We start from the raw sequence: 22,299 nt of genomic DNA, 5'->3' as shown, positions 1-22,299 counted from the left end.
TATAACTTTCCCAACTGTCTTCGCATCCTCTTCTTTACTTAAGCTTTTCTCTCCCCCTTTCACCCCTGTGAAAGCAGGTGGGGCACCCTTTGGTAGTAAAGAAGTAAAATTGGCAAGTGGAGCAAGAGCTTTCTGAATTGCTTGTTCTAAAGTATTAATCTTTAGAGACAAGAACTCAGGAGTGACAATTTGTGTAGTTGAAGATTGCAAAACCACCATTTTAAGCTCAGACACCAACTTGGTTAGCTAATCAAGCTTCTCCTTTGTTTCTTCGTTATGGGCTTCAAGAATAGGAACATCAACAAACTTTTGTACTCTTGAAGAAACCTCCGCAATCTGCTTTTGAACTTCAGCATTTTGAGTATGAATATCCTGAAGCTCCTTCGCAAGTTCAGATTTCAACTCTTGAAGCTTATAGTTGACATCCTCCCGAACTTTCTTCACATCTTGTACAAAAAGAACATGACGTTCTTTTGCAGCAGCTTTCAAATCCTTGACCACTGAAGAAAAATTGCTCCCTTGTGCTTGAATGCGAAGCTCATTATTCTTGTCGGATTAATCAACCTTCTCCATAATACACTTCTCATCACCTTTGATCATTACATCAACCTCCATAGCTGAAATAGAAGACATCCTGTCGGAATCAGCTTGCGACTGAATAATAGCATTCAACTTCTGATTCAAGATTTTAAATTATTTTCGTGTCATAAGCATATGATCAGGAATATCCTCCTCCTCTGAATCAAATAGAATATCTTCAATTATCCCTCCAAAGGCACCTCCTTCAGCTTCATTATCAGATAAAGGTTGCGAAGGTTGAGGATTTTCGGGTGATTGAGATGGAAAAATGGTTGTAAATGGGTTTTGAAGAGCATGATCAAAAATTGATGAAGTGGTGGATAAAGTTGTAACTGGAATTGAAACAATTGGTAATGAAATAGGTAAGGAGATTGGGATTGTGGTTTCAACACTCAGGATAGGTGCCCCCGTATCAGAAATAGGTACCTCCTCAAAAACTGATTTGGTAGTGACTATTTCGAGTGGTTTGGTGAGTGGTAAGGTGGTAGAGATTTGCGAAGTATGCATGATAGGTAATGAAACATTTACCGTAGATGTTACTGGTGGAGTTTCTGGTACTATTTCTTCATCAGATGATTCATTGTGAATCACCATCTTTCTTCTTTTGATAAGAGTACGTTGCATGTTTTTGGCAACATCTTCAGCTCTTTGTCTTTTCTTACCTGGAGAAACCGGAGCTGGAATACTGCGAATAGTAACGCCTTTACTACTCACCTCAGCTTTACGAATTTTATTCAATACCCCAGACTTAGAAGGTATTATTTCTTTCTTTGATTTCGATGAAGTTTCTTCAATCTGAATATCTTCATCTTGAACTTGTTGTGAAGATGAACCCTTGACATCCTTCTTTATGAGCTTCTTCTTCTTTGACGGAGCAGCAACATCCAATAATACTCCAGTCTGCTCTGATTGATCAATTGTTCGCAAATATCTCACCAAGACTTTGTGAGTTTGAGATACCTTATGAAGCATCGCATCTGGAATGCGAGCCACATGAGTAAAGATTGCTTCATCATCTTCTACTGCCTTTGGAAACTGACACAAAGAAAATTCTGCAACTTCAACATCCTCCGTTACTGGAATTGCTTCTTTTTCATAGACCTTCTCCAAAATCAAGCTCCAATATCTTGCACACGAGATCCCCTTTTCCGAATTTGTGTTTTCAAGACTTTTAACAAATTCCTTCCATAATTGGGTTGCATAATCAACGTTTATATCATAGTATATGCCCATAACCATGGCATATACTTTCATTCGTCCTCTATCCAGTCCAACTGATCTTCCTGTTAGGCATCTAAGAAAAATTCCAAATAAGAAATTCCAGATGCATGGCAACCCAGACTTTCGAAAGTCACTGATCTTCTCAAGCTCTGGTTGATGACCCATCTCGTTGAACATGTGAATGATTTGAGAGTTAACAGGTTTGACAAATGGAGGGTTGTTTGGAATCTGCAAGAATTCAACAAACATCTTCTTGGACAGTTTGACCCGTTTGTTGTTGATTAAGTTGAATGTTATCACATCCGCTGTATGATTGTATGATGCCATTGAAGCTGCCAAGGATAACCATGTCATCGGAACAGAGAAGGAACTAAACATGGTAGTTGACAGAGGTGATCGTTTCAGGGCAACGATAAGCATCTTCAAGCCTTCAGGATAAGAAGATACATTTGGATCAACTTGATAGTTTGTGCTTTGGATTTTCATCAGGGATTGAGAAAGAACTTCATCAGTGTTGGATTGAGTGGCTGCCATTTTTAGGGTTTGAAAAAGATGAAGTTTGATCAAGGTTGAAACTTTGGAGGTTTGTGAGAGTTCTGTTTGCGTAACCGTATATAGTGTTCTTGATCCCCCTTTTATAGGTTACTTAAATTGATTTGAAATTAAAGCGGGATGCATTTAATGTTATCCGATGTGGCACCTTGAAAATCGGATCATGACTGCAAAAGATAACCATGATTCAAAAAGTAACTGTCACATCTCCTTGAAAACCGGATAGAATACCAACCATTTTGAGTACACAGCCTGTCAAGTTTCCCGTTATAGAATCTGAACCGTTTAAAACCCTTCGCATGGAGTCAAGGCTCTTTCACTTTTGGGATATAAAGTGAAGTCATATGCCAGATTTGCGAAATCATCAGTCTGAGTTGGTTTTACTCAGAACCTCAAGGATTTCGTGTGTGCACTGTGTCAACAGAATAAGATGAGAAACAAAAAATTTGGAATTTTTTGATGTCAAAAATTTAATTTGACATGAATGCAGTGAAACCCCAGGCAAAGGTTGCTTCTTTAATCATCAAGAGAGATAATCAACAGCTTGTGTAGTTTCCCGTGAATTACAATCGAATACTTGTAGAGAAGTATCGAAGGGCTTCTTTTGAAAGACATTTGGGTTGGTTTTAAATTTCATTACATATCAGCCTTAACATAAGGTGAGAAATTGTAAATGAAATTACTTGTTTGACCAGTGTAGTCTGTGACAAGTTGGCTTGTGAAAATATTTATCATGACTAGGATTTGCGAATGAAACTTACACAGAAATCATATTCAAAAGAAAATTTGTTCTGGATCTTGTTGGGTAACAAACATTGTTGGTTTTGAATATTTGATCAAGACCACACATGCGAATTGAATATGATTTGAAGTTTCAAAATTTTTGATACTGAAACAAAGGTTTCGTAAAAATCTGGAACAAAGTTCCCCGTCAATTCCTTAAGGTTTATGATTTTTGGGTTTCACTTCCATCACGGACTCATGATGTTAGATCATAAACACATACTTGTGATTTGTCTGGGTTTTGATTGGTTTTATCAAAGACCTCAAGGACAAATCTCTTCAAAAATTTGGAGTGTAAGAATTTTTTGGTATAAAAAGATGGGATAAGAATCGAAGTGTACCTCTGTTATAATGGACAAAACAGAAAACTCTTAACTCATTTGAGAAGAGTAAGGTAGCTCTGTTGACTTATGCGAATATAAGCCTTTTTGGGAAGAAATTTTCATGTGATAATTTCATTAAGGCTTTCTTTTCACACATAGAGTCTTGTTGAGGCTTTTGGTCTACATACAGCAGCATGCTTCTAGGGACATCCTAACTAGTTTTTTTTTTTTTAAAGAAATTTAATACCTTCCCGTAGAAACACATAAGTATGACATCTTCGCATTTTAGCCCTGTACTAAATTCTCAGCACACAAAGGTAAAAGAACAAAGAAAACAAAAATATTTTTGTGATTTTTGAAATTTTCAAAATTAAAAACATAACAAAATAAAATCTTTTTGGATTTTTAATTTTTCAAAATTAAGAACATAACAAAATAAAATCTTTTTGGATTTTTAATTTTTCAAAATTAAGAACATAACAAAATAAAATCTTTTTGGATTTTTGATTTTTCAAAAGTTAACGAAAATTCAAAATTAATCGTAAACCTTACCTTAGTTGTTATGATCGCAGATGCGAAAAGATGTGGATGCGAAGCCATGCGAAGCCTCTGAATGAACAGTAACCTCTGAACAAATTTGACTCATAACTGTTGAACCAGACTTTTAGGCATGAGTGTTTGAAATTGAATTTGCATTAATCATCCCCAAACCTGCTAAAATTCTAACAAATGATTTTTCATCAAGTGGTTTTGTAAAAATATCAGCAAGTTGGTCAGTTGTTTTAACAAAATGAATTTCAATATTCCCATCTTCCACATGATGTTTGATAAAATGATATCGAAGAGCAATGTGTTTTGTCTTTGAATGTTGTACTGGATTATGACAAATGCGAATTGCACTTTGCGAATCACAATACAAAGGAATCTTTTTCATGTTTATTGCATAGTCACAAAGTTGACTCTGAATCCAAATAATTTGCGAAGTGCAAGCAGCAGCAGCAATGTATTCTGCCTCAGCGGTTGATATTGCCACACAAGTTTGTTTCTTTGATTGCCAACTCACCAACTTCCCATCCAATAGTTGACATCCACCACTCGTACTTTTCCTATCCAAAGTACATCCTCCTAGATCAGAATCTGAAAAAGCTTGAATTAAAAACCCCGTTTTCGTAGGATACCAAAGTCCTAAAGAAACTGTTCCCTTAAGATAGCGAAAAATATTTTTCACTGCAGTCAAATGAGGTTCTCTGGGATTAGCTTGATATCTAGCACAATTGCAAACCGAAAACATAATATCAGGTCTACTTGCAGTTAAGTACAATAAAGACCCTATCATGCTTCGATAAAGTGTTAAATCAACAGCAGGAGCATCTAACGAAGGAGTTAGTCTTGTTCCTACTGCCATTGGTACTCTGAGTTTCGTGCTATTAGACATTCCAAACTTTTCAAGCAAATTATTCGTATATTTTTCTTGATTGATTAAGATTCCATCCCTGTTCTGTCTTATGTTTAAGCCAAGAAAATTATTAATTTTTCCCATTATGCTCATTTCAAACTGACTTTTCATTAGATTTTCAAATTCAATTGACAATGCTGGATCAGTTGAGCCAAAGATAATATCATCAACATAAATTTGAACAAGCATTAGATGACACCCAACTTTCTTGCGAAATAATGTGGGGTCAACTGATCCTTGTTTAAATTTAGATTGTTTCAAGAAATTTGTAAGTGTTGCGTACCAGGCTCTTGGTGCTTGTTTTAATCCATATACAGCCTTGTCTAGGATGTAAACATGATTATGATGTTCATTGCTTATAAATCCTGGTGGTTGTTCAACATACACTGTTTCTTCTAGTTCTCCATTTAAGAATGCACATTTAACATCCATTTGATAAACATCAAAGTCTTTGTGAGCTGCATAGGCTAAAAATAGGCAAACTGCTTCAAGTCTTGCAACAGGTGCAAATGTTTCTTCATAGTCTATCCCTTCTTGTTGCGAATAACCTTTAACCACTAGTATAGCTTTATTTCGAATAATATTGCCATCTTTGTCGGTTTTGTTTTTAAAAATCCATTTTAATCCGACAATTGAAACATCAGAAGGTTTAGAAACTAATCTCCAAACCTTGTTTTGTTCAAATTCAGCCAGTTCAGATTGCATAGCAACAACCCAATCTGAGTGTTCCATAGCATCCTTTAGTGTCTTTGGCTCTATTTTCGAAATAAAAACATTAAACATACATAGTTCTTGGTTTGCATTCAGTACCTCATTTTTCGCACGAATTTGAGCTCTAGTCAACACACCGTCTTGTGGATTACCAATTACCTGTTCTTTTGGATGATTTCTTGTCCATTTATCAAGTGGTGGAAAATTAGGATCAAATTCTAATGGTGCATCTTCATACATATCTTCATTTTCAGATCCTGCAACAGAAAAGTTATCATTTAGTTCATGAAACTCATCATTTTCATCAAGATTAATTTTCTCTGTTTCATCATGCTCCCCCTCAACATGATCTTCATCTTGATGCTCCCCCTCAAAATGATGTTCCTGTTGATTCTACGAATGCTCCCCCTCAACTTGATGATTCCTAATTTCATTCTCCCCCTTGAAATTTGGCTGACTATTTTCATGACTACTCGTATGTTCCTCCTCCATACGAATATCAGGCATACTTTCACAAGTTATTGATGTTGTAGTTATTGTCGAATCATCAGTATGTTTTGAGGATTCTAATGTTTGATTATCAGGAGCATTATTTTCTGCATCAATTGCCCTGTCAGGAATTCCGAAAATTAAGTCATAATCAAAATCATTGATTTCAGAATTATCAATTTGAGTATTTGAATCCACAAGTATTGATTTATTTTCAAATTTACTATCCATTTGTTTAAGATAGTAATCATCAAACGTTAAATTGAAAGTTTCTTCAACTTTTCTTGTTCTTTTATTAAGCACTCTGTATGCAACTGAATTCTGTGAATATCCTAAGAATATGCCTTCATCAGCTTTAGCTTGGAACTTGGACAAATTATCTTTGAGATTCATGATAAAGCACTTGCAACCAAAAACATGAAAGAATTTTACATTAGGTTTCCGATTATTGATTATTTCATATGGAGTAACATTGAATCTTCGATGAATGAATGATCGATTCTGAGTAAAACATGCAGTGGACACTGCTTCTGCCCAAAGATATTGAGGTAGATTCGCATATGTTAACATGGTCCTGGCTGCTTCGCATAGAGATCGATTTCTTCTTTCAACAACACCATTTTGTTGTGGAGTATATGGTGATGAGAAATTATGCGAAATTCCTTTGCTTGTGAGAAAAATATCAAGAGTTTGATTTTTAAACTCATAACCATTATCACTTTTAATTTTTCGTACATTCTTCTTCAGCCTAAGTTCAATCTTTTTGATAAAATCAATCATCGTCTGAGCAACTTCAGATTTCAACCTGAGAAAAAACACCCATGTGAATCGAGAGAAATCATCTACAACAACTAAAATATACCGCTTTTTATTGATTGTTGCAACAATCGACGGTCCACATAAGTCAATGTGAAGAAGTTCCAATGGTTCTATGATTTTTGAATCTATTACAATCGGATGACCTTTTCGATGTTGTTTTCCTTGTTCGCAAGCTGCACATAAAGAATAATTGTCAAATTTTAGTACTGGTAACCCTCGAACTAAATCTTCAGTGACAAGTTTATTAATATTTCGAAAGTTCAAGTGTGACAATCTTCTATGCCAAAGCCAGCTGAGATCATTAGATGCTTTTGATAGTAAACACACAGCAGGTTTTCCCACAATTGGTTTGATGTCCAGTGTAAACATATCACCATATCTTTTGGATTTGAGAAGTATTTCATTTGACTTCGCATTTGAAATGATACTTCCTTCTTCATTAAATACAACTTGATTTCCAGTACCAACAACAAGTTGTGACACGCTTATCAAATTATGTTGAAGTCCTTCAACATAAGCAACTCTGTTCACAGTGAATTTTCCATTTGTGACTTTCCCATAGCCTTTCACTTGACACTTGTGATTATTTCCAAATTTGACTACTCCAGCATTTTCCAAGCTTCTATAATCTCGCAAGTTTTCCTTTCTTCCAGTCATATGACGAGAGCAACCACTATCAATATACCATTTCGTATCATATTGCTCGTCACACATCACCTGCATTTATTGAAAGAATTTAGGAACCCAAGACTTGTTGGGTCCATCATTAGTAGAATTAAGCAAATTCTTGGAATTTAAAAACCATGTTTTCACTTTATTTGTGACAGAATCCATTATATCAACATCATCAGATCTAGATATTGAGATATAGTCATTCAATAGTTTTGGATTTCCATTGATTGTAATCTTATCCTTCACAACATTCGCATTTTTGATAACTGGTTTCCATTTTTGAACTGGAACTTGCGAAGTATGAGATGTTGAACTAGCAGTGGAAGAGTTATTTGCGAACTTATCAAATGCATTCTTGATTTGTTGCTCTGAAAACTTCCCACTTTGATATTTTCTTCCTTTCCCTTCAAACCAACGATTGATCGTACTTACATCAGATTTTCCTTTTGTATATGAAACTTTGGTCGGTTTTGAGACTGAAAGATTTGGAAAATTTGGTTGTTTTGGTGAAAATTTCACTTTTGCTTGAGTTGAATTTTTCAAACTTGATGAAGTATTCGTAAATTTGCCAACATTTTGAAACTTTTGATTATTTACAAATCTTTGCGAATTCTCAAATTTTCGATTGTTGTCATATTTGCGAACATATGGAATTTTGTCAACAGAATTTATTGGTTTATGAAAACTTGAATCTGTTTGTTTATTTTTTCTTTGAAATTTTGATGATGTTGTTTTTGAAATTTTTTCTTTTTCAGCTCTTGGTTTGTCATTAGACACAACTTGCCAGAAAATTGCTTTTCTTGCTTTTCTTTTTGAAACATTATTTTCTGTTGAATAATTTCCAACCATCAATTTGAATTCATGAGAATTTAATTTCACTTCAGCCTTTGATTTTTCAACTTTTTCAAAAATTTTGTTTGGTTTTTCACCTTTAACCACCCATTTTTGTAATGATTTTTGTTTTTGAAACACATAAGAATTTTGAGTTAAATTGTTTGCTTCTGTGTTTTGATTTGCAAAAAAACCTTCTGTGGTTAACTTTAGATTATCTTTTTCAATCATTTTGTTGAATTCAGGATGAACTTTCTCAGCATTTCTAGTAGTGACAAAAACTTGATTTGGAAAAATAGTTTTATCAGTGCATACAAAATTTGGATATACCACAGTGTTGGTTTCCAAATAATGTGCGCCTTTGTCATTTAAAATTTTGTCAAATTCTTTTGTATTCTCAAACACTTGATCAACCACAACTCGTTGAGGTGTTTCATTTGAATCTTTCTTTTCTTCTTTGTTCTCATCAGTATCATCAGATTTCCAGCTTTCAACTACCACATTATCAAACTTACAATGTTGTGAAGTTGAAGGTTTATCAATTTCATCCTCTACTATCGAATCAACCATTATTTCTTTACCTTTGATCTTAGATGTGATATTAATGATTGACAATTGAGAACAATCAACCTCTTCTTCCTCTTCTATCTCACTGATTTCACTCACATTATCTAAATTTTCATCAATATCAGCATAATTGAATTGTGAGGCAAGAGTTGAATTTTCTGTTTTCTTTAAGATTTTCACTTGTTCACTCTTTGTCAAACGTTCATTGACAATGTTAACCAACTCATCAGCATTCAGAAATTCATCAATTTTGACAATACCGTATGGATATCTATCATCAGGTATTTTGTCAAATTGAGCAATTGTACTTTCGCAATCATAAGAAACAACATCAACTTTTTCACGTTCATACTCAAGAAAAGGTAAAAGTTTCCTATGTTGTTCTTTGCTAATGTCAGAAGAATGATGTAAAGCAGTTGCTTTTGCATACAATCGTTTGGCAGAATTACAATATATGTTCCTTTGTGCTAGTAACAACCTAACATCATTTGTAAGATTATTCCTATCACAATCTATATTTTTGATCTGCATTTCAAGTTTTTCTACTCTGCTCCTCTTTATTTCTAATTCTCTCCGTGTCTCACCTAGTTGCAAATTTAATTTTTGAGCTTCAGTACTAGCAGACACAATAACAGAATCAAAATAAGCCACAGTATCATCAAATGAAACAATTTCAGTATCATAAGCAGATAAAGGAATATTAAAAGATTCAAGTATTACGCGTACCTTGGTTGTCATGGGTGATTTGTCCGTGGATTTAGATACGAAGCATCTCCCTGAAATGTCCTCTTCGCAATCTTCAAAACTTGCGAACATTGCTCCATGTTTGGGATGCCTCATTTCCTCGTCATCAAATCCTGAAGACCAGATCTGATACGTTCCACTCTCTTCATCAGCAGATTCACCCTTCGCAACCAAAGACACTCCTTTGGTCTTAGCACGTATCTCTTCAATCTTTTCAGAGTAGTATGCTTCATCTTTAACTTTTTCCTTCTTCTCTTCTTTCTTTCGCAGCATGCAATCAGCTGCGAAGTGATTCGCACCGTTGCAGTAGTGACAGTAAATTCCTGAATCACCTTTCAGCTTCTTTTCTTCTTTCGCATCTTTTTGTTTCTCATCAGCTTTCTCCAATTTCTTCCTCTCCTCCCCTCCAGTTCTTATGACTTCATTCTTCACATCACTAGTCTTTCCTTTTGGATTAAAAGGCTTTTTGAAAAACTTCTTAACTCTGTTGTTTGAATAGAATGCCACAACTTCATCATCAGAGTTCATCAAAAATCCTTCTTCATCTGAACCATCTTTTTCATTAACATCAGTTTCTGATACCTTTGAAACAAGATCCAAAGGACCTCCAATACTCTGTTTTGATTCTTCATACATTTCTGAAACCTCACATTCATGTGTTTTCAGTTGATTGTAGAGATCATTCAATTTAGTTGTATCAAAACTCTGTTGATTCTTAATCATCATGCTTACACTTCGCCATTCCTTGCGAAGACCCATAATGAAAGTTAAATTGAACTCCATGAGAGACCTAGTGATTCCATACCTATTGCAGCGAAACATAAGCTCATTCAGACGATCATAGTAGTTTTCAAGAGTTTTTGCATCCTTTTGTCTGAATTCCTTCAGTTCAACTAGACATTACTTCACAGAGTTGATCTTCGTCTTTTCGCTACCTTGATACTTCTCTTTTACAGTGTTCCAAATCTCCTTGGCTGTTTTATAACTACGGATGTAATTGTAAACCACAGGAGGTAGAGCTCCTCTTAGTTCCCTCATGCACCTCTTTTCATTATTCTTCAGCCATTTTTGTTGATCAGCAACTTCAGCAGATGCAGTAGATGGTCCAATTGGTTGAACATTAGCAGGAGCTTGCACTGTTCCATCGATACAATTCCAAAGTTCTTCATCAATTCCATTTAAGTAATCTTCCATTCTATCAGCCCACTGATCATAGTATTCTGGAATTAACATCGGAATTTTGGTTGAAGAACCAAGCAAGTGAGAGAAGGAAGTCATTGTATTCATGTTGAAGTTCGCCATTGATGAACACAGAAATTTTCAGAAAGCTTGAAAAACTTGATGAAATAGAGAATTTGATCAATTGAATTGATCACAAAACACTAATCGATTACTCGACTTAACAATTCAAAGACAGAATCAATTCAAATCTGAAGATCAAATGTGATTTTCAAAACCAAAATGCACAGAAAATTTTGAGTAAAGTTGCAACTCAAAAAGCAAATGATTCTAACACGAAAATCAGATCGAAGCAGTTTGAATCCTGCTCTGATACCAATTGATGAGAATTGTTATCGAGATTTGAGAAAGTAAAGTTTGATTTGAGTAATTGAAGATTTAGAACACGAAGAGTAAATATTAATCAGATCTCATATTGATAAAGACTGATTACAAAATAAGCAGAAAAGAGATATCTGTTACAAAAAGTCCCTCTCTACTTCTAACCCCAGTCCCTATTTATAGGGAACATGAGTGTACAAAAAATATACTAAGTCTAGACATTTCACTTTGCATAAAGATGACTTAGTAAAATAACATAAAATGTGAAACTATACAAAACACTATATTCGACTTTTACAATTTTACATCTACATTACATCAGAAGCAAAAACATGTAACACAAGTTTGTTGCTTTAATTACGTACATAAGCTTACACAAGAACAGGTGGACTACATCATTCTAATACCAATCAAGTTTCATTCATGAAGTACATCATCCAACCATTATACATCATGAACAACATCATTCAACCCTAATACATCAAATCAACATTTTTACATACAATACAAATAACAAAATCAACGCCACTTTGTGAATAAACAACTTCCACTTCACTTTATCTAATTTTTATCTATTAACCAAATTGGTGTTGTTTTCCTGTTCAATCTTCATCGACATATGCTGATTTCATTCTCCAAAGTGCAAAATTTCAAGGTTAGATTGCAGCTTTCTTCTGGTTTCCTCCTGTAAGAACTTCTTCCATATGTCCTCCCTTCATCCTCATCCATCCATTGCCAGAATTTACAGCTTGGACTTTTTCCATTCTTGAACAAAAATAAAAAAAATGTTAAATTGAAGGATGAAGAAGAAGAAAGTTGAAACATATTCAACAATATTGATTTACCATCGATTTTTGACAAACTCTAAATTTTCTTCCAGGGTTGTCAAGAGTTCTTGAAATCTTCAAATGAGATGGTAAGCTGCAATCACATGGATGATCAGCTTGAAATTCATCTTGTTGTTTTGAAGAATAAGATGAGGAAGAAGAAGCCATCGTCGATCAATCTAGGGTTTGGAATTAGGGGTGTAACCGTATGATACAGTTCTTATAGTGTAATTGAATGACGACAATATATGCACCATGCCACGTAGGTGCAACGTATTCAAGTCATATGTCAGGTGGATGCCACATAAGCAAAAACAGGTGATAGCCGGTCATATTACATAAATGCGAACAAACAAAACAAGTTAGTTTCATTAATGTGTACAAAATAAAGAACATTACCTATATATGGACAATCGAAATAGTTAGTTACCTGAATAAGTCATTTTCCATATATATATATATATATATATATATATATATATATATATGTATGTGTGTATATATATATATATATATATATATATATATATATATATATATATATAATAGGTAGGATTTTTCTACATTTCCCCCTAATTATAAGACATTATAGACATTAAAACATATATGCCAAAAATCATTGATGTGCAATACATCAATAAATATGAGAATACATCATAAATTGAAATTTACCGAGGCTCGACAGAGGTGAAAAGGGGTAAACTTCAATCACTAAGGAAAAAGTTTGAACTGCTGAATATGGGAGAAAAAGAAAAGGTCGACACTTTTCTGGGCGGACCCTGACTGTGGTCAACAAGGTAAGACGAATGGTGAAGTGATTAATCAGAGTACAATTGTTAGTAAGATACTCAGATCATTGACACCTAAATTCAATTTTGTCGTTTGTTCAATAGAAGAGTCCAATGATTTGAGTACCTTAACTATCACTGAACTACATGGAAGTTAGTTGGTTCATGAATAGAGAAATATAGGGATATCTTCTCGAAGAACATGAAGTAAAAGTCACCTATAATGAAAGACCGGCCAGAGGATGATGAGCAGAGGCATGACTAGAGGATCATGAGGCAAAGGAAAAGGAAGACAATCGTTTGATAAGTCGACAATAGAGTGCTTAAACTGTCATAAGTTGGGACATTTTCCATACGTATGAATGTCCTGATTTGGAGAAGAGAGCAAAGTGTGTTGAACCAAATGAAGATGAAGATATTATATTAATGGTTCATATGGAGTTGCCTAAAAAAAACATGAATGTATACGGTATTTCGATTCTAGATGTAACAACCTTATGACAGGAGAGCAGAAGTGGTTCAAAGACAAAGAAGAAATTTGTCCTCAAAACAATTTTTTAAAACTGGTATGGTCATCGGTTTCCGGTTTAAACGGTTCGACCGCTGAGTAAATTGGTTTCAATAATTTTCATTTTTTTCGTATTTTCCTACACATACATACATACATAAATCAAGAATTTGATGTCCACAAGTTAAAACATTAAAATACACATGAAAATAAGTTGTAGATCGATCTAAATACATTAAAATAACTCATAACCATAATTTTTACATCAATCTACGTGCATTAAAAAGAAAATAAAGTCCTAGATGAATATAAACGCATCAAAAAACTTCATAACATTTATCATGTGCTTTTATTTAGAAAATTTTTAATAAATGTGAAAAAACTACCAAAGTTTATTATGCAAAATGTTTCAATTCTATGTATTTTTATTCAGTTTAACCGGTTTAATTGAACCAATTCAACCGAATTTTTATAAAAACCAGCCGGCTCGATCCGATTCAGAAATAGACATAAAACCAGTGATAATTGAACCTCTCCTTTTCCCGATTCCTGATCCAACCGGTTTTTAAAACATTGCCTCGAAGTGTGAAGTTGGGAAACGACATGAAGATAAAAGTATGGTTCTTCTCTATCAAAACTTACAAGAAATTCTTCCAATATACTTATTTGGTCAACGGTCAAACACAAGTTTCCTTAACTTGGCATAATTGGTTTCTCATGATAAAGGTATTATTTTAACATCAAAATATTATCATAATTTAATTATAAGGTAGTAACGATATGTATAATCATTATAATCCTAAATTATTTACTTATTTATTTCACTTTAATTTACTTTATTTTGAATTAAATATTTTTTTACTAGAAAACTCAAAACATCTAGCCCCGAAAACAAGATGTTACATAAACTAACTTAGAGTGTGTTTCCACCCTTTACACGACCATGTAACTATCTAGATGATCGCGTAAGTTCTCTTAATGTTTATATGATGTTTCTTGCTCCTATAAATACATCCATTTACTTCCCGATGAAGACTAGACCTATTCTTGGCGACTTTTTGGAGATTTTCTTACATTTTGTTTGAAAATTTAAGAATTCTAAAGATTACGATTAGATTCGTTAGTTTAGATTAATAAAATTCATTTCTAGATATTAGATTTATTGTTTTGATTCATTTTTATCCATGTTTGGCAAACAACTGTAGATTTTATTTATTTATTTATTTATTTACTTTTTTGCAATTAATTATCTTGTTTAGTTTTTGAACTATGATCCTATCTATCAAATTCAAATTTCTTCTTAAGTTAATGCTTAACTTTGATTTAGTTCATGTTGGCCACATGAATTAAGGTTAAATCGATCCAATAGTTAACTTGTTAAAATTCGTAATTATTTCAATAACTGGTAACAAGTAACAAACATCAAATTGGTTATGTAATAGAATTATATTTTTATGTAAACTAAATTTTCAATCTTTTATGCTTCCGAACTTGTGAGAAGTGTTGAGTTTTGCTTTGACTTTTATACTGATCTTAATACAATTTTTATAATTTAATTAAGATTTTATTTGATTGAGTTTCGCTACTAGAAAAAAAAGGCTTTTCTTGACAGACGAATTACGACATACAGCACTTTTATGACATGCAAAAAAGTCTGTCATAAAACTTATGTCATATACCGTAAAATATCAAGGCTTTACGACAGCCAGAAGTGTATGTCGTAAATGTATGTCATACTTTAAAAGGTAAATTAAAATGATTTTTATCCGTTAATACTATAAGAAAAAGCTAGTAATCGCAAACAATAATACAATGATGCTACGTCGACAAGTACATGAGCAGTATATAGCATGAAAAAAAATTAAAGCAGGTTTAAAGGATGTGAGTTAAATATTAAAACCAATAAACCACTACATTAGTGCAAAAGAATTGATAACAAAGCAAGAGGAAAAAAAAACCCGAACAGTCGAACCAACTTGAAAAGGCTGCAGTTTGGTGTGAGGAAAAAAAACAAAAAGATCAGTGTTTCGAAAACAAATTATATTTTGGTGAAAACTCTAAAAAGACCTGAAAAATGACCTTTCTAATTGGTAGGTTAGCATTATTTTTGTTTTCTAACCTACAAATAATAGTTATTATATATAACAAAACGATGCATGGTAGAAAATCTCATATATAAAAAGGAAAATTATGCATGATAATAGCTAGCAAAACACCAAATTTTTAAATGAAATAAGTGTTTGGATGGTTTGTATAAAAAAAGTTGAAGGATCGTTTCTATAACAAAAAAACTAAAAGAGTTGAAGGACCATTTCTACGGTCCATCTTGATGTTGTTGGAGTGGTCCAATGATATGAAAAAATTAATTTGAGAATAGCCAAAAATGAAATTACAGCCCTGTCAGAGCACTATAGTCCATGGAAAACGAATTAGGCCCAATTTCTTTGTTTTCTTTAGAATGCCGAGCGATTCAGGACCACAATACGTATTCTGAAAACGTATTTTGTTGGGCGAAGCTTACGTAACGCGGGCGTAGAATGGTTGAATTTTATCTTTTAAAATTGTGTCATTATTGTAATGTAGGGATAGCCCAATAAAACCAAAAACTGGATTTGGGAAGCCCACAATAGGATTCTTTGTAGCCCATCTCGAAATTAGGCCAACTGTTGATTTTCTTGTTTGAACTTACTAGGGTACACATAGGCCCACTTGTTGACGTATGTTTCCCTTCAATCTTCGATCTCCAAGGAAGGATGTGCTTGGCGACTGGACACCTAGTGGTCGGAGCTGTGATGCTATTTCTAATGCCGATTGATAGTAGGGGAGTTAACAGTTGCTACCGGCGGCGACGATGGAGACCGCCAATGGAGCTGTTTCAGCGGATCTCAGGTCAGCAAGTTGGGATCTGTCTGGCGGGAGGTCACGCAATGGTCGAGAGGTGCGATGGAGCTTCGTCGTCGACAAGAGATTGTGGTGACGGGCGTTGAAGTTGATGTTGTTAAAGGTCGATAGACGGTGGTGCTTCATCGTAGACCACCAAAGCTCGCCACTCGGGTGCGATGGGTCTGAAATCGCCGAACGAGAAAGAGAAAGCCCTGCCTTCGTTTCTTTTCCCTCTTCGTGATCAGTTAAGGCTTCCGGAATTCCTGATTCGAGTCTTCGCTCTCCTCTCTTCCCCAGTCGAGCCAAGCGCTGACGACGTACCTCTGATTCACCACTATCACATTATTTGCCATTCATTCGTGTTCTTGAGTCGGCTGCTTTCGATGGTAGACGTCCATTTCTATTTCCCCCATTCAATAGCATGTGCACAACAGCTGTTCGATGAAATGCTTACATGAATTGGGAGTGCATTTTGAGTATATTTGTCTCCCTCTGTTCATAAACCTTTTATTGTATGTTCAAAAACCTTTATCAATTGGCGGGAGGTTTTAAATTACACCAACTAAATTAACCTTTATCGGTTTTCTCAGTCAAATCCCCAATTCTATGTTAAAATCCTAATCTTTATTATATTCTCAATTAGATGGACTGAACAACAAAGAGGATCGTGTTGTATATAATTGCCCCAATTTTCACGTAGTTCAGAGAAATCAATGGAAAACTCCCAGCCGGATTTGAAGATTTTTAGCGTTCGGATAGTGTCAATTGATTACTACATGTCTCCTCCAATTCCAGGCCTTGATCTCTGTTACAATAGCTTTCAAGGTATATATACTCATGAACTATATTTTTTTTATCTCATCTTGAGGCATAACTTTTCTACACTCTTACAAGTGTCTCCATTTACCATGGTACTATGCGCTATCATTTTGTAAATGTGATGCGGCTATTTGTACTTAATCGATTCATCAACACAAAGTTTAGAAGTTTTTCAATTCCTTTAAAAAGATGCATGCACTTCGCATTTGTACCACATAAATTGCTCCCAACACTACACACAAAGCCTTTATTTAAATGACTCCAAATGAATGTTCAAGTATTAAAGCTGAAGATATGATAATTGAAATGGGTTGTTTACACAATAAAAGTACACCGATTGTATGATATAAAATAGTGAGGGTCTCTGTTAGTTATATTTATGAATGGATAGGTGGGAATGTGAATGAGGTTCCTGTGATTATAGTATATGGGTCAACACCAGCTGGTCAGAAGACATGTTTTCATATTTATCAAGTAAGTTTCTCATATTGGTCCTCTAAAAACATGGGAGTTTATGAGAAAATTCAATTTGGTAGGTACTTATGGTTGACAATGTAGAATCAAATTTCATTTTTGAATATAGAGTGTTGTTTTTATTTGATTACTATTTATCAAATAGCTATTAAGTATGATGATTATGAAGTATCTTGATTATGATGCAGGCTTTACCATATCTATATGTTCCTTGTTCGGATATATTTCATCAACCAGACCAAGAAGGTATTGCACATATTATTAATGGCATTGATGTCATTAAATTCTTTCTCAATTGCTAATATAGGAGCTATATATAATCATCTCTTTGCTCATTGCTGGCTAACATCGATCAGGTGATGCGTGTGCGCAAATGATATCTCTTGCTCTTGAAAGGGCACTGAAGGTAAAAAAAAATTCCTGAAAAATGTGTATTTGCAGGATCTCATGTTAACTATGTGTGTGATTCTTCAACTGTTACAGCTTAAAGCTAGTGCTCGATCAATCTCTGACAATTTGTTATATAATTGTATAGTGTCCCTTTCAGCCTGATTACACAGAATGCGGGTATTATGCTCTTAAGTTCATGTAAGTGGTTGTTGAAGGACTTGAAGTGTTGAATAACAATGCACGTAAATCTATTAGTTACTTGATGGACTTGAAGTGTCGTAGAATATATATATATATATATATATATATATATATATATATATATATATATATATATATATATATAACTATTTAATGATATTTTGCTAATGTATTAGTTTTTGTCTCAGTTTTGGAAAGAATGAATATACAAACATCGAGCTTGATAGGGTGCGTGAAGAATGGGCTACGTATGAGTTATGTCATAAATTTTATTTACTAGTGATATGAATTTGACAATTACTTTTTGATGAATTTGGACCGTATTTTTGAATTTGACACTATAGTTTGTATAAGCATTTTTACATATTTATGATGTTTTATTTTGCATTATTAGACATTAGATATGTAGTTTAGTTTGATTAAGATTTGGTGTGTGTGTGTGTGTGTGTGTGTGTGTGTGTGTGTATATATATATATATATATATGACATACAAAGCATATCGTAAAAATATGTCAAAAACCATATTCTACAAAACATGTAGTAATTTGAAGTCGTAAATGTCTGTCATAAATACAAAAATGTTAAGAATTATGACAAACTAATTAATTGTAAATATATGTCGAAAACGCATGTCGTGTATGTATGTCGTAATTGTTGGTCATAAAAGTCTGTCGTAAACTTTATGACAGACCTAATGTCTGTCATTTTTCTTGATGACATGGTTTTCAATGACAAACATTTGTCTGTCATATATAGACATTTATGACAGACATTGTCTGTCAAGGAAAACCTTTTTTCTAGTAGCGACTAGAAAAAGGTATTTCTTGACAGAGGAATTACGACGTACAACACTTTTATGATTGACATAAAAGTTAGTCATAAACTTATATCATATATCGTAAAATGTCAATGATTTACGACAGACGAAAGTGTAAGTCGTAAATTTATGTCGTATTTTAAAGAGTAAATTGAAATGTTTTTTATCCATTAATACTATAAGGAAAAGTTAGTAATAACAAACAATAATACAATGATGCTATGTCGACAAGTACATGAGCACTGTATAGTATGATGAAAAAAAAATGGAAGCAAGTTTAAAAGATGTGAGTTAAATATTAAAACTAATAAACCACTAGGTTAGTGCAAAAAAGCTAATGACAAAGCAGAGGAGTTGGGGGGGGGGGGGGGGGGGGGACCCGAAAACCAATTTGAAAAAGCTCCACTTTGGTGTGAGGGAGAAAAACAAAAAGATAGAGTGTTTAGAAAAAAAAATCATATTTTGGTGAATACTCTAAAAAAAACCTGAAGAATGACCTGTCTAACCGGTAGGTTAGCATTATTTTTGTTTGCTAACCTAAAACTAATAGTTATTATATATTAAAAAGTGATGCATGGTAAAAATATCATATATATATAAGAAGGAAAATTATGCATGATAATAGCTAGAAAAACATCAACCTAAAACCGATGGGTTCGGTTTCTTGGGTTTTCGATTTTACTGGATCGGTTTCGGGTTTAAACCCAAACCCATTCCAAACCAAACTTTGACAATTGAGAAATCCGGGTTTACTTTATATAAGAGGTTGATTTTGCTCAACTTTCATATGAATAGCGATGTGGGACAAGTTCCAACTTTAAAGAAAGAATTTCTATTGATATGGGTAAAGCTGCCAAAAGAATATTAAAAGTAAATGTCAAAAGCAAGATTCGAACTTGGGTGGTAGGGAGACCGAGTAATATGAGTAAAGCAACTTAACCAACTGGACATGATGCTAGTTCTGTAAAAAATATCGCACAACATTAATATATAATACATATCGTAGGCGCAAACGAAAATAAAACACACGTAACGTGGGAAGCAAGTTTCGATCATGGGACCTCAAGAAAGCAACAACTATGCCTTAACCACATGTCACGGGATGACTCAATCACCGTGCGCCACTTAGCTTTTCTTCAACTAAGTCAGGCTAACTTTGATGATCTAGATATACCAACGAACTTAGAAAGCAAGAGACACGACAAGGAACACTTCTAGTACGAAAGAAAACTTCTATTATAGAACTCAACTTCTTTACAATGCAAACTTCTCAATGGTTTGGACAAATGAGTCACCCCCTATTTATAGGATACTTACACCTCCTCAAAGGGAAGTTTCTAGGTTTCGTATACTCATGAGTATTCTAGATCGTTCTTACAATATGTTTATTTGGATACAAAGTTCATAAGGTTCTATGCTATACTTTAATGTCCTAGAGAATTCTAGGACGTTCTAGGTTCTTCAAGATTGTGATTACTAGTTCTACCATCTTTTAGATCGGTCTGGAAAATTATGGAACACCGCCTTGTGACACCGCACCAGGCTTTGTATTGTGTATTAATTCCATTGAAAACATATATATGATTAGACGACTAGAGTTAGTATACCCTCAAACAAATGTGCCTTAAACATTGCAACATCTGTGCCTTAACCTTAACCATTGCACTAAGCTTCATATTGCGTATTAAGTCCAAGCAACAATTGGGGCTTCTTATTTCCACCTTATAGCGATTATACGATTAGAGTTAGTATACCCTCAAAGCTCGTACGATCATTCAAAATCATCAACACCACGAGAAATCAAAGCAAACAACGATCAATTAGGGCTGCTCCACTCAAGAAATTAACTCGCCACCTCACCATTTCCGTCCCCGTTTCACCACTCGCCGACTTGCCACTGCCCTATCGGTCACGTCATTGTCATTTCTGCCACCATTCACGATCTGATTCTTCGTTGTCGCCATCTGACACCAGCCACTCAACTCTATTATATCATGAGAAGTAACATCTCGAACCTTTCTACTTTAATACTAAAACCTAAGAATAAACCCTAGTTTCAGAATAATATCATTGAATTGTTTGCTTATTATTTTTTATTTCTAAACAATAGCTTCTAAGATAAATATCTTCCCTGTTCTATCACAATAGTTTCTGATTTTACTTAGTTTCTTTGTAGTTTCGACATCATATAAGCACATTCCCTAGTTGTTTGCTTTGTAACTTGGGTGCACAAAATATTCCTCTTTTTTGTCATATTCATAAGTACTATAGGCAAAACATTTTGAAAAAAATGGGTCCAAATGTATTTGACTAAGGGTTATAATTGTTATAGATTTGGCCTCATTTATGTTTTCCATCCATTCTATAAGTGTTAACAGGGATAAAATAGGGCTTTAAAATGGCATATTGCTCACAAACTCACAATATACTTTTTTTCCTAATAAATCATGAGTTAGTCCATGTAGCTTCTTCAGCCTCTCTTTTTCTTCTTCTCTAATTTATCACTAAAGACTATGATATGTACAAAGTCCCTTTGGCTTATTAGTTGGTTGTTACCTTTTTGAATGTTAGTGTAATTTGTACCCCTCTCTCCCTATTGATGTCTATATGCTTGTTGATCATTAGTAAGGCTTAGTCAAAGTCATAACTGTCTCTTATTTGTTAGGCAATATGCAGCTAAATGGTTTCTTACTTTATTATTATTCAAAAGGGAAATTAAATACAAGGTTGCTTACATTATTTTCAAGATTTACTGTTTTATCATTTTTATGTTCATGATTTACTAAGGTAGTGTTTATTTTTTGTCCGCAGATCTGCGTGACCTCTTCTGTCTGCGCCGCACAGACCACGCGCAGACATTAGCCTTCGTAGACTGTTTATTTTTTTGAAGACTGCAGACCTAAAAATGTCTGCGCGCCCTCTTCTTGGCGCAGACGTGGACCAGAGTCTTCTAACATCTTCTAGCCTAAAAAAACATATATATCTTTGTTTTTTTCAAGTTTTTTTTTTTTTTAAATTTATATTTTTTCCAACTTTATTAATAATGAACAATTTGGAAAAAAAATTACAAAACTTTAAAAAACGTTCGACGATACAAACATTATATTTTTGACAAATTTATAAATAAAAATTTATTATAATAATAGTCGTTGAAGTTGTTTTTATAAATATGACAAAAAAATCATAATATATTCTTATATTTTTTTGCCAAATTTTGTAAAACATTATTTAATACAATATCGTCAATTTCTTGAGAAAATATTTATAGTACATTTTTTAATGGA

The 22,299-nt window shown here is 33.8% G+C and overlaps 1 protein-coding gene across 2 annotated transcripts; it reads left to right on the top strand.

The window, feature by feature from the left end:
- Positions 1-16,146: 16,146 nt before the first annotated feature.
- Positions 16,147-18,592, top strand: LOC145071237 (DNA polymerase zeta catalytic subunit-like). Of its 2 annotated transcripts, XM_079018153.1 has the most exons (7): positions 16,147-16,699; positions 16,957-17,138; positions 17,524-17,606; positions 17,795-17,852; positions 17,963-18,012; positions 18,142-18,194; positions 18,386-18,592. In XM_079018153.1, the coding sequence occupies exons 2-7, from the start codon at positions 17,027-17,029 to the stop codon at positions 18,483-18,485; spliced, it is 456 nt and encodes a 151-aa protein (XP_078874279.1). In that variant the 5' UTR covers positions 16,147-16,699; positions 16,957-17,026; the 3' UTR covers positions 18,486-18,592. The 2 variants fall into 2 exon arrangements, with proteins under 2 accessions (XP_078874279.1, XP_078874280.1); XM_079018154.1 differs by having other exon boundaries at positions 16,147-17,138; positions 18,090-18,194; positions 18,386-18,477.
- The last annotated feature ends 3,707 nt before the right edge of the window (positions 18,593-22,299 follow it).

The sequence above is a fragment of the Lactuca serriola genome, chromosome 8 (assembly GCF_051521515.1).
Source record: "Lactuca serriola cultivar US96UC23 chromosome 8, Lser_US96UC23_V15, whole genome shotgun sequence".
Classification (NCBI taxonomy): domain Eukaryota; kingdom Viridiplantae; phylum Streptophyta; class Magnoliopsida; order Asterales; family Asteraceae; genus Lactuca; species Lactuca serriola.
The sequence above is the reverse complement of the archived record's forward strand: the minus strand, read 5'-3'. Positions and strand labels throughout refer to the sequence as shown.